The sequence below is a fragment of the Cupressus sempervirens genome, chromosome 2 (assembly GCF_028749045.1).
Source record: "Cupressus sempervirens isolate cs-2001-9-10 chromosome 2, ASM2874904v1, whole genome shotgun sequence".
Classification (NCBI taxonomy): Eukaryota; Viridiplantae; Streptophyta; class Pinopsida; order Cupressales; family Cupressaceae; genus Cupressus; species Cupressus sempervirens.
The window spans coordinates 782,861,188-782,874,586 of record NC_143119.1 but is presented as its reverse complement, the minus strand read 5'-3'; the positions used below and the strand labels follow the sequence as shown (position 1 = coordinate 782,874,586).

General features: G+C 35.2%; 1 protein-coding gene across 4 annotated transcripts in view; it reads left to right on the top strand.

Annotated features, from left to right (window-relative positions):
- Nucleotides 1-10,523, top strand: part of GATA26 (GATA transcription factor 26) — a 117,173-nt gene extending 106,650 nt beyond the window's left edge. For 2 of the 4 annotated variants that reach the window (XM_089815623.1, XM_089815625.1), the window contains exons 3-9: nucleotides 6,422-6,681; nucleotides 6,769-6,875; nucleotides 7,051-7,123; nucleotides 7,415-7,518; nucleotides 7,662-7,887; nucleotides 8,204-8,318; nucleotides 9,609-10,523. In XM_089815623.1, coding sequence (XP_089671749.1) covers nucleotides 6,422-6,681; nucleotides 6,769-6,875; nucleotides 7,051-7,123; nucleotides 7,415-7,518; nucleotides 7,662-7,887; nucleotides 8,204-8,318; nucleotides 9,609-10,102 — 1,379 coding nt within the window. In that variant the 3' untranslated portion in view covers nucleotides 10,103-10,523. Of the gene's footprint in view, nucleotides 1-6,421; nucleotides 6,876-7,050; nucleotides 7,124-7,414; nucleotides 7,519-7,661; nucleotides 7,888-8,203; nucleotides 8,319-9,608 lie in introns of all 4 variants that reach the window. The other 2 variants (XM_089815622.1, XM_089815624.1) reach the window with 1 other exon arrangement.
- Nucleotides 10,524-13,399: the final 2,876 nt, after the last annotated feature.

Sequence of the window (13,399 nt, the reverse complement as noted above, 5' to 3'; positions counted from 1 at the left end):
TCTTCTTAGGAAGAAGATAGTGTCTCCACTCTTCAATGCCTGAACTATAGCATAAAATTCTTGATCATAAACAAAATATTTTCTTTTGGCATCTTTTAGCTTCTCGTTGAAATAAGCGACAAGTCTACCTTCTTGCCTCAAAATAACTCCTATTGCAGTACCACTAGCATCGTAGTCTGCTTGGAACGCCTTACTAAAATTTGGAAATGCTAAAACATGTTCTGTAAATTTCTGTTTCAACACATTAAACTCTTTATCTTCTCCTATAGTCCACTTAAACTCTTTCCTATCTCCTCTCATTGCTTCAGTGAAGGGTCCACAAATACGACTAAAACTCCTAATTATTTTTTTGTAAAAGCTGGCCAATCCATGAAAAGATCTTACCTAAGTAGCACTCCTTAGAGTAGGCCATTCGAGGATAGCCTTCACTTTCTCAAGGTCCATTTTTAGACCCTCCACTGAAACTTCAAGTCCCAGATACATTAGCTTTCTCTTCACAAATCTAGACTTTAGATTAATCAACAACCTTTCTTCCCTCAACTTCTCAAACACCCTACGAATATGCATTATATACTTCTCCAATGTCCTACTAAAGATCAAAATATCATCTAGGTAAAAAATGACAAACTTACCCATAAATTCTTTCAGTGCCTTAGTCATGAGCCGCATGAAAGTGCTCCGTCCATTGGTTAGCCCAAAAGGCATGACTAACCACTCATAAAATCCTTCCTTTGTCTTGAAGGTAGTCTTCGATTCATCTCCCTCTCTGATCTGAATTTGATGATATCCACTCTTTAGATCTATCTTTGTGAAATAGACAACTCCATTCAAGCAATCCATAATATCATCCATTTGCAGCAAGGGAAATTTTGCTTGATTGTGATCTTATTGATAGCCCTGGAATTTGTACACATCCTCCATTCTCCATTCTTCTTTGGTGCTAATACTTTTTGTACTTCACATAGACTTAGACTCTCGAATAAACCCTTTTTGCAATAACTTCTCTACTTGTCTGTTCAACTCTTCACTTTCTATTGGTGTCATTTTGTGTGCTGCCTTATTTGGCAAACTGGCTTTTGGAATCAAGTCCATCTGATGACTAATCTTCCTTACTAGTGCTAATCCTTCAGGCACATTATTGGCTACAATATGTTGAAATTCATTCAACAAATCTACAACTTTTCTAGGTGCATCTTCTACTTCTTCTTTACCCTCTTTTGGAATTATAGCAAAACAAATATGCTCATGTCTCATACCCTCTAAGAACTTTCTTCCATCAACAAAACATATTCTGACAGTACCGCATACCTTTTTGTCTATGTCCTTAAATGGCTTCAGCTTGTGTTTCACTCCATCCTTTGTTAGCAAATAGGTGTTCGCACAACCATCGTGTACAACGTGCTTGTCAAATTACCACAGCCTGCCCAATAACATATGACATGCATCCATAGGTATAATATCACATAGTACCTCATCATGGTAGCCTCTAATCTTGAACTTCATTAGGCATAGTTCACTGACCATGACCTTGTGGTCATCCTACACCCAAGCAATACGATATGGATGCAAGTGCTTTTGCCTCTTGAGCTTTAACTTCGTGACTATCTCTTTTGGCACCAAATTGTTAGTGCTTCCTCCATCGATAATCACATTACAACACTTATCTTCACACTTGCACCTGGTGCGAAACAAGTTCCTTCTCTAATCTAGTTCATTCTAACCAGTTATTAGGACTCTTCTATTAACTAGGACTTCTCTTTTAGCATCCTTAGAATGTGATGATTTGGCATCTTCATCCATATGTGCCTCTCTAGCTTGACCTTCAGTTCTCCTATCTATCCTTCCTTCGCATTGGGGACATTCAAATGCCCTATGCCCTTCTTCCCTGCAGTAAAATCATGTCCCATGGAAGACTCCTCTTCCTGATCCTTGTCCTCTTCCTCTTCCTCTTCCTCTTTAAGGTTCCTACATAAGTTTGAGGTTCCTACGTTTTCAGGAAATCTTAACATGGAGGAATTGATCGATTGGATCAATGAATTAGAAGAATACTTTTAAGTATGAAGGTATTGAGGATCCTGATAGAGTCAGGTAACTCTAAACTAAAATAGCCCTTATTGAAAAGATGTAAACATAAATATTTTTGGGTGATGCAAGATTGCCCTTACACCCAAGATGCTCCGACATCAAGATTGTGGGTGCCATCCACACTGCAGTTTCCCTCTAACCAAGGGTTTCTATGAGACCAAAATTAGTGTGTTATGTGTGTCAATGTATTGTCTAATTTTTCATTGTGTTGTTACTTTACATTTCACTTATATGCTTTACCAGTTATGAAAGGTTGTCTTTGCTGCAAGTTTGAATAGGTGAATTGTTAAGTATTGATTCACCCCTCCCACTCTCCCCCCCCTTAGTACCTATTATTCCCAACACGTTGTGTATTGCATATGGAGAAGCAACCAAAGGGAAGTAACAAATAACAATATAAAGACCCCTGAAATGGGAAGTCGCATGAGAAGTTCAGGCCCATAGGAATCTAGTAAACATCAAAAGTCTTCCCCCAAAGATGATAACGAACAAGACGAGCATTCCCCCTAGAACTGTGGACCCTACCAAAGAATCATCTCAATCCCGAAAGCTAATATCCACTAAAAGTTTGTAATACCTAGAAGAGGGTGAGCTAGACTCTCATGGGTCTTCGTGAGGAAAGGGAGATACAGGAATCAAAAGTGTCGTGGAGTAATCCCAGAGAAGACCAAAAAGTCCCATTACCATTCCAATGATTCACCTATAGTAATGTATTGTTTCGATTCTTGGCGGCCCTTGTGTGACATGAGCGTTCTTTAGATTCACCAACTAAAGAGAGAGATTCCCATCCAGGAGAAAAGGAATCGCTAATGATTGCCTCAACTTACGGATGACAACCTACTTCCATTCTCATCTAGGAGCTACAACAAGGTCCTTGGAATGTTTATGCTCAATGACTTGTGATTTCGTGTGGTCTTTGTCTAGATAGACCTTTGAGGGAAGTGAGACCACCTTCTCCTGGCCTTGAGTGCCTAAAGTCTATTTGTTGTGGTAGTGTAAGAATTGTGTCAAGCCGTATCCCACCATTTCGTGTGGTCTTCGTCTAGATAGACCTTTGAGGGAAGTGAGACCACCTTCTCTTGGCCTTGAGTGCCTAGAGTCTATTTGTTGTGGTAGTGTAAGAACTGTGTCAAGCCGTATCCCACCTAAGCACTGTCAAGTGTGACGTCACTGATACCTAGATGTTTACTAAGGAAGGCCTACCTAGCAGAGATCAGATCAATATTAATAGGTGGTAATCCACGGACCTTGAGGTTCAACTCTCTTGCTCTCCAAGTTTTCTCTTTAGTGATCTTAGATTGGATGATCTTCTCGATGCCAAGAAGAGGTGGATTGTTGTTGTCAGGACACGTCGAAGCCCAACTCTTGACATGTTTCTCTATTTCAGATTCCACTGAATCTTGTAGGTTGATCAGTTCAGATTGCTTGTTTTTAAGTTCGAGAATGTCATATTTGATTGTAAAATTCTTAGAGCATCAACATGGTGGGTCCATTTTTAGATTGACTTGGAACCCGTGGAATCAACTCAATTTGCAATTCAATAGTTGTTAAGGATGAGGGTGTTAGTGTTGACTTTTAAGAATTTACTCTTATGCCGCATTGGTTTGGCAATTCTTTGAAGGGTTAAGTATGTATATTCAATATTTGATATCTATTCTTACCGATGGTTTTTAGAAGGTACCTTGTGTTGGCAACCTATACGTTAATACTTTGAGACGTCAGTGCTATAGATCTCCTAGGTTTACTTGGAACTTTGAGATCATTCTTGGTTTTAATTTGGTTCAATTTGATGATTGTGGTGTTGCATTGGCATTGCTCGAGGACAAGCAATCTTCAGGTAGGACATATTGTAATGTCCTTATATTCATGTTCACTAGAAGTATAGTGGTTGGCGACTTTTTGAGTCTATGTTAGCTTATTTAGAGGAGTTATATGATGCTTTTAAATGTTTATTTTGGCTTCCAATTTGGGCTCCAACCTTCAAGGAGGGTGCACCTATTTTTAGTAAGTCACCAAGTTGCATGTTTATCATCTTTCATCATTGGGATCACTGTCAATTCTGATGCATTTTCACCATTGTCACTAATTGGGTGTACTATTAAGCTATATTTAATTGATTTTACTAAGGTTTCCATTTAATTAAATAATTTATTAGGCATCTTACTATTATAGGTCATTGGAAAAAGAACAAAACATTTTAAATGTTGAGACACTTAAAGTGATGTTATATGCTAGAAATGTGTAAGTAGTGAACTAAATTGCTTTTTGGAGCTAAAAGGCTTAATAAATTAATAAAGTGATTTTAAAAGGGAGTTTCTAAAAAATTATTTAAAAAAGGGGGATGGAGAGCTCATTGTGTATGTTGAGTTTGTCTTGGTTTCAATCCCACTATTGATAGACTTGAGGGATGAGATATAGTGGGCGAGTCCCATTAGAATGGCTCTAATAATCGTCTTCGAGAAAAATTTGTGTGGTTTTGAAGATTTGGACTCGGTCCGTCTCTCAACATTCGTAAGGATGAAAATCCTCTTGAAGAAGACTAGCTATAGTAGTGAAAGATCTACTCTAGCTGGTATTTGTTGGAGATATCTTATAGGCATTTCATAGTGCTTTAAGAATTGAGATTTCTTTGTGTGGGCTGTTTTAATGGATTGCAAGAGATCTTGGCATTGGGATTTGGAGGATTCAAAAGAAACGAAGTCACTCGCTTTGATTTGGAGTCCGTGTTTGTTAGCGACTAGGTTTTGGGAGTTTTTCTTGCTTTTTGGAGGCATGAGTGCATATAATCTGAAGGACCACAATATAATGAGAGGAGGGAGGTGAATTAGTAAGTGAATATTAATTACCATTAATAACTTCTCCAAGCATGATCCTTAGAGTATCAGAGCAGCTCTAACAATTTTATTGAAATGAAGCAATTATAAAATACTTGAAACACACATTCACACACATGAATACGAAATATACATGGAAACTCAAGATTACAAAAACCACTATGAGAGTAGTTGCTTAGATCTACTAATCCAACCTCGCAAAATAATGAATCGACTTATAATCATAAAGTAGTCGCTATTGGAGACACCAGTCACCTACTGTATTTGCATCTGCCAACCTATAGGAGGTGGTACCAATCCCCTATACCCAGATTTGAGCATCAACTTAACAGCTAGGACTTCAATCTCAACAATAACAAATGATATGAATTGAGGATGTCAATCTTTTGAGCACTCCCCCACACAAAAAATGATCTTGTGAGGAAACCCTTACAATGATTGCAAGTCTCTTCAAATTGCTCACATTCTACTTCTCTTCAATTATTAGCACTTGTCGAGCAATTACATTCATGTACATTCACATAGCTTTCCAATTTTCCAGGATATTTCCTAGAACCTACATATATTTATTACAAATATAGTTCCATTCACATGTCAGCCTAGAATATAATTAATCATTTGTGTCAGCCACATCAATTAACCTTAATGAAACATGTAGTAGGCCAGTACCACATGCTACTCCAGAAGAAAGTGTATGCTATACTATTCCGACTGTGCCTTATCTGGTTTCAATGGTCATCCGCATGCTACAAGCTTTTGCTGCATTGATCCAAATCTATGCTAGTTAACCAAGTAGTAGTTATTTGGACTCCAAACAACTACTACTTCTCTTTGTGACTCCTTTACCATCACTTCTTTGACATAATTGACCACAATTGTTCCACACAAATAACGAGCTTATCATTTTGTAGCTATTTGAGGAGTCTGAGAAGTGGCATCCAAGACTAGAAGTGCCAAATTTACTGATATTATTTAACATTGAGCTTATTATTGTATTGTCTCAAATGGGTTTGTTGGCCGTCTTATTTAAATGGGAAGTCCCGATGCTTCACCTTTGTAAGCATCACCTAGATCCAATGAGTGCTAAGTTTTCCATGTATTCTCATGAGAGATGGATTCATGTGAATCACTACTCATGAAACATGAGTCAATGAGTTTGACTCAAAAAACTACATAGTTAAATCCTTATGGCAATATCACAATTAAATGGGTTTTGATCATCTGGGTATTAAAAGCTTTGTTGATATATTGTATGGTTGGTAATTGCTGAAGATAGGTCTTACAGTCATTGCTGAGTGTGGGAATTTCTGGAAATGGTGTTTTGAAGAGCTATTCCAGTTATTTTATTGATCCAAATGAGATAATTGTAAAACCTATTTCTGTATTTACGCCTACTTTTTTGTGCTAATGACCTCCGACTTAGTACAATACGCTATTTTTATCGAATTGAAAATTATTCATTTGTTGGACTTTTGTGATTTTTAACTTGTACAATTATGCAGGTTCTGCATATACTCCTGTGTGGGAATCACCCATTCCTTCAAGAAAGCGTACATGCATGTATCGTAAAAGACCTTCTTCAGTTGAAAAACTTACCAAAGGCCTTCGTTATATTTTGCATGAACAAGATACATCTTATCTATCACTGTCTTCAGAGGATCTTCTCTTTGCATGTAAGACTCCAATTGTTGCTGCTGAGATAGGACTTGGCAGTGTGCTTATTAGTCAGCCACAATCCAAAATGCGTGAAGAGGAATCAGAGGCAAGTTCACTTTTGGTAGAAAATAAGTATAATAGTTTTGGTTTTGTAGCTCAGGCTGATTCTGAGCTAGTAGCCTCCTCCACACAGCTTCAGAATGAGGATGAGTATTTACTTGGTAGAGAGAAGAAAAAGCCAAAGTATAGAATGGATAATGAAGAAGTTTATCAGGAGCATTTAAAGCCCAATGGAAGTTTGTAAGCAACTTCATATTTGGATGCTGAAAATTTCACGTGAATAAACTTTATGTCTTTAACAGTTTTCTAAGTTTCTTGTATATATGAAGGTTCAAATTGTGACATTTTTTTTTTCCATTCCTTTTGTTTTTATTGTTTTGCTTATTACATTGATATTCCTCCTTTGATACTGTAGGGACAATTTCTCTTATAGCAAATATGATGTTCTGCAAAGTTGTCATTCACCACTGATTTTTGTAGAACTCAAAGTAAGTTCTGCTTTTATTATGCACTTGTAATGAGAACAATGAGCAATATAATTTTAAAAATACTTTATAAATCAAGGCCACTATGATGATCAGCACTTTTAATACGCCATTCAAAATTATTCTCTTATATTATCACATAACTCAGAATTTATGCTGAGATAATGCTAATAGCTATAATATTACTTTGTTTACCAACAATTTTGCAATCTCCTTTATTGATTAACTATCTAAATAATATTCAATTAGGATGCCAAGAAGCTAACTTGTTTGCAGTTCTCATTGGTATAATAGGATATAATAAATTTTGACTCATTTATGGAAATTTTGACGGCACAAGATCAAACAAACTTAATGAAGTATGTCTCTTCAGTGGATGCTGCCGAAGTTCCAGAAAGGTTAGTGACTTTATCATCTTAATTGGCTGACAGGATTTGTGGAATTGATTCCTTCCAAGCATAAGAATTTATTTTTTGATATCTGTCCTTTTTACTCTAGATTTCCTTGAGGATATATAACCTTCTTTTTCTTATATTTGCAGCTTAAAGTGCATGTTTAACAGTGTCCAATTTGAAGAAGCTTTAACCAACTTTCAGGACCTACTTTCTGAAGGCATCTTTGACATGTACGCATCGGGATTAAACCCTCAAGTACAGCAGATTGTGCAAAAACTGATACTCACAGATCTGACAAAGTCTAGATGGATAGAAAGATACTCCCAGTTGCCAAACTGTAGTAAGCATAAAAGAGTTCCATGTTCCACAAAAGTAAGTGGGTAATGCCGCAAAAGCGATTTGAATTTTAAGTTGGAAATTTATGAAATCTTATGTTTTATAATATTTACCATAAATGATATGGATGACAATAGTGATTTACGAAACATTGTTTCAGTTACAAATCTTTGAAGCCATGTGATATGCTCGGTTGTACAGAGTAAAGAAAGATGAGGCTGCAGAAGGAATTTTAAGTTAATTGTGTGAAATCTTATGTTTTAGAAGATTGTCTACATTTGATATGAATGCAATTATTGCTTCAAGTAAGAAGGTTTGAGTTGCAAATCTCAAAAGTTGTGTGATATGCCAGGTTGTACAGAGCAAAGAAACATTGAAGACAAAGAAATCGAGTTTACATTCCAAATGTGGGATGCATCCAACAGTCAAGAATTCTTTGGGGTTGCAACCTTGTAAAGTTGCTACAGGTATATCACAGATAATTACTCCATCATTTTCTCATTTCATGGGTTATTGCATTAAAGTATCTCTATAAAGAATTTACTGAAGTTTTTTGTTACTGAAGGAGACAAAATGTTTGATCTTCTTGACTACAGTTCAGTCTTTTCGTTTGTAGCTATCCCTTGTCAATTCACATCTGAAGTATAGAGTTTGAACTTCCAGGAGAAGACTATTTATGGGAGATTTTTTGTTTTAGGTATTCCCAATGACAATGGTTGGCAGGGTAGCAATAGATTGTGGAGTATGGGGAACAAAGTGTCATAAGACAGACTGCATAAGGTTTATGAAGTCTGAGAATATTATAATTTCCCAAGTTTACCAATGTTATTTGCTGAGTCATAGGTAACTCTGACAAGTGAAAACTGCTATCACCAAGTCTGAATGAGAATAATATATAGGGGATCTGTATGGTAATTGATTGCATGTGAATGGCTTAGATTCCGTTGTTTTCTAAACTAGAGATGCTTTGGTGATACTCCAATGATTCTTGTTATACAACCTGTGCAATGATTCTTGTTAACTAACCTGTGGGATATGATATGATCTAATTATAATAAGCCTTAAGAACTTTTGGAATCTGCACTTAAATTGTTAGAAATAAACCATCTTCAGATGTTTTTGTAAATCTAGTTCTCTTGCATAGATTAGGATCGTCGATCTGCATGGTTAAATGTATTTGCCTGTGTGCACAACTTTGGGTATAACATCAGCATCTTCATGAAATAGGCATTGATAATCCAACATTTTGCTGACTAGAGTTCTCGCAAACTGTGTATACTGTAACTTAGTATCTTTGATAATTATGTAAGTAAATAAATAAGTGAATTGAATGCGTGTGGATGACCAAAGTAGATCAATAGGCTTTAAAAGCATAAACTACTTCAGAAAAGCATTCAGATAAAAAGAACTGCAGGATCTGCAAGCAACATGACATTAAAGCTTTATTAAAACTGAGATTGTACGCAAAACTAGAGGGGATAAGACTGAAGAGATTAGACCTTCAATGTATCCATATTTAAGTGCAAAAAGAAAAGGTATAGGAAGAAACGGGTGCAGGTGTGGATAAAGAAGGGGTCCTAGATTTTATGGTTCTGGAGTTTGGAAGTATGTGTAAAGAAAAATACACCTAAATGCACAAACACATGTGATGCACTTGCTTGCATATGTACATATGTGTATACACACATACCTGTATATATAATATGTGCAGCATAACTTCTTTTGATTTATTTTGACAATTTGACTGGCAATCACAGGATCAGATAATAGTGTGAAGAGCCCTGGGAACAGGCAAAGAATTCAAAATCCATATCATGAGAGCATGCAGACAGGATATACTTCCAAGGGTGTAATGGAACTTGATGTTGAACCAAAGACTGAGTTTTGCTTTAGTCCTATTAGCCTATTTGCATCACCTATAGAAAGGACTTCTATTTTGCTAGATTCCATGGGAACTCTTGGCAGTGAAAGCTTTGAACAGGATTTGCTCTTGGATGTTCCTTCAAACGTGTCCCTTCAACAGGCTGAGCTTTTGCACAAACCTGATTGGAAATGCAAAGATTCTAAGGATTCCCTAAGTGATGCTGACAAGCTTGAGAATCCAAACATCGTGGAAGAAATGGTCAATAATATGTGGGGTTCAGAGGATACTTTAGAATGGAATGGCCTTTTCTGGAATGCTCCTAATACCCAACCTGACGAAACACTGCCCAATGGAGCTGTATTGTACCCTGGGAAAAAACTTGTCTGATTGTATGCAGCTTGTGTATCTTGTGTGTAATTTGCTAGTTCTTTGTTAGAATTTTTTTTATTTTTGGTTTTTCTAAATTCTTTGAAGTCAGTCTTAGTCTTCCACCTTTGGCTTTGGGCACATTGAGGAGTGAATATGTTTTGTTGAGATGCAGTCAAGAGTGTATGTTAACAAGTGTAGGTCCTTGTGCACTTGATACTCATGAGTATCAAGTGTTTCTAAAACATTGAGTGCTGATGAAATAAAAGTGCAATTTCATAGCACGTAACTCTGCTTGTTGGAGGTGAATCTCACACAGGCTATATTTGATTCAATTAGTGAAGTTTTGACTTCGAGTATTAAGTCCTATGACCTCTTGTGAGACATCATTGTATAATTTTAATTTTTAATTAATTAATCAAATTAGGTTTTTCTTTTTGTATTGAAAGGTGCAAGTGTTTCCTCAGTTTGTTTGAGAGGGACAAATATTTAAAAATGCATCAGAATCGAATGGATAATATCTTCTGGGAGAAAATTGTTTGTACCTACTTCTGTTTTTACCTCAGGTCTTAATTAGTTTTATTTTTCATCCAATGCTTTGTAGCCGCTCTCAAATGATTTGTGTACTACCCATACTGATATTTGAACTTATTGTTCGTATTGTGAGAGAAATATAAACTAGTTACCTGAGGCATTACAATTGAAACTAGATTTGCTTTACACAATTTTGAAGAGACCCTTGGAATTTGGATATCAGAGTATAGAAACATAACACATTAATTCATATGAGACCAGTAGTAACATACAATAAGGCTTCTCAAGTTTACAAGAGTATGTTTTCATAATATAAATCAAAGAGAAGGCAAGTATTATGAGGGAAGGAGCACACGCTAGGGAAAACATTATATAGGCTTTTCTAATGAATGAGTAATGTAATTTTTCATATTTTATAAAATTTAAAAATAATTAAGGAAATAGTGTGGATAAGGAAAAAATTGTTTTAGAAACAATTTTAACAGATAATTTAAACTAATAAACATTTAAAAATAAAGCTAATCATACATGTCGTAAAATGTTATAAATTTTCATGATGCCCAGAAAGATTACAGTAATAACTTTTAAACAATTCAAAGTTGAATACTCAAACGAATATATTTTACTAACCTCTGTTAACAAGATACTCTAATAAAAAAAGATATTGAAGGTTTAAGTTGATTGCATAGATGTACAAAAATAAATTTCATTATAATATTATTACCTTGTGTGTGAGGTTAAATTTTAGGGATACAAAATCTAAAAAATCTATAAAGTAAGTGATGAAAACATGTGATTTCTAATGTGTTTTGTGATACATTATGTAGACATTATAAAAGAGAGCTATCTTTAATGCTAACAATATTATATAGGCGAGATGATCTAGTAGTTTATCACTTTCCAATAGTTATAGTACTTGCTGAGTTAATGTACAATATTTTTGATAATATTGCACCAATACATTGACTTAAAAAATTGTGAATGTTAACAATTACACAATTTAATGAAATGAATCCGTTAGATCTAAGAAGTAAAAAATTGTATGATGTTAAGGCTATGCACCAACAAAATATTACTAGTGTAGAAGTATCAAGCTCACTTTTTTTTTGGGCCTTTCGGAGTACCTAGGGAAAACTCATGTTTATATGACATCATATTTGATTGTGTACTAAGTATAGGACTTCCAAGTAAGAAGATGTAAAAATTTGGAAGTGATTTGAAATTTTTACATTAGATATTGAAAAATGTGAATTGCAGTGCTGAACTAATAGACTCCCCTCCATCAACAGAATTTAGATTATTATAAAAATTAATATTATAATAGATTAGGTTTTTACATGTTTCCAAGATAACAACTTTTTTATAATATAATTAAATATATATAAAAATGTATTAATTTAAATTAGATTTTTTAATTTTTAATTTATAAATAATATTATAGAAGAAGTAATCAAGGTTAGATATGTACATTATTTTAGATGAAATTTTAATTAATTTGTATTGTGCAATTTAAAATACAAAACATGGTTGTAATGAAAATTCTCTTTGTAATTTATTTCAAGAGTTCTTATTTTAAAATTTTAAATTTGCAAAAAATATTAATCTATCATGATTTTTTAAATTGTATAATAATCCTCCATCCTAAATCAAAAGTTTGCACAATATAAATAAAATCAATAAAATTAATGGAAAAAAATCACCTTAGAGAAGTCAAATATCAACATGCTTGTTGATGTAAGCAGGATTGCTTGCTTTGTCCTTTCCTTCCCTAAGGACTTACTAGGCTTTCTTCTTAGCCTATTAGGGCTCCTCTTTGTCACCCTAGCCTCAAGAGGATATTTAACTTACCTTACACACTTCACTATCCAGTTACACCAAGGTTTTCACACTTGCTTCTTTTCTAGGGACATCTTCCTTTGTCCTTCAAGCACACCATTTCATCAAACTTGGGCATTTTGCCTTCAACATGGAGTGAGGGATGCCACTTGATGATTTTTAGACTTCCCTTAACCTTCTGGACTCAATTTCCATAGGTCTCCTTATTGATTTCCTCGAACTTGACAAAACTATCCTAAATAGTCCTAATAGAATTAGGCCTCCAAAGTTGGTTTTTGGGCTACAGTTTCAAAAATCCCTTAACAAGGTGGTAAACTAACCTTATATATGGAACCCTTTTGGGAACACTTCAAGATTTTGTGGGTCTCAGGTCCTCAGTTTGTTCGTACACCCCTTTGCTAATTTTATGCCTAAAAACAAGGGTTTCTAACATACCAAAACAACACTCATTAGGGTCTAACAAAACATATGGTAAAACTAGTTTTGGAATCTTCTCCTTTTGCACAAGACTTCCTCACACATCCCCCCTTCTCCAACGCTTAGATTGAACTACCCAATGCATTCAATCCACTCAAATCAACATGTTAGCTCTGTGATTGCCTAGCCATGGACCAAAGGCTTGCCTAGGGCATCGCTTTAAAAACAACTGCCATGCTTTCCTAGGACTCTCTATTACTATGTACACTATACAAGGGCTCCACTTCCATATCTCCAAAAACCATGATGATTCCACAATAAGGATTCATGGAGGAGCCATTTTCCCAAAAACTGTCAAAGCAAAAACAACAAATAGTCTATGTACAATTGATTTCCTAACTATGCACAAATGAACTCTGATCAACTTGAACTCTAAAATGGAAAGTACTGTAACAACATGAACAATAAGGATCCAACACAAAAATGAGCCTCTCAATCCATTAATCTGTACATGTAATCAAGAAGCTCAAA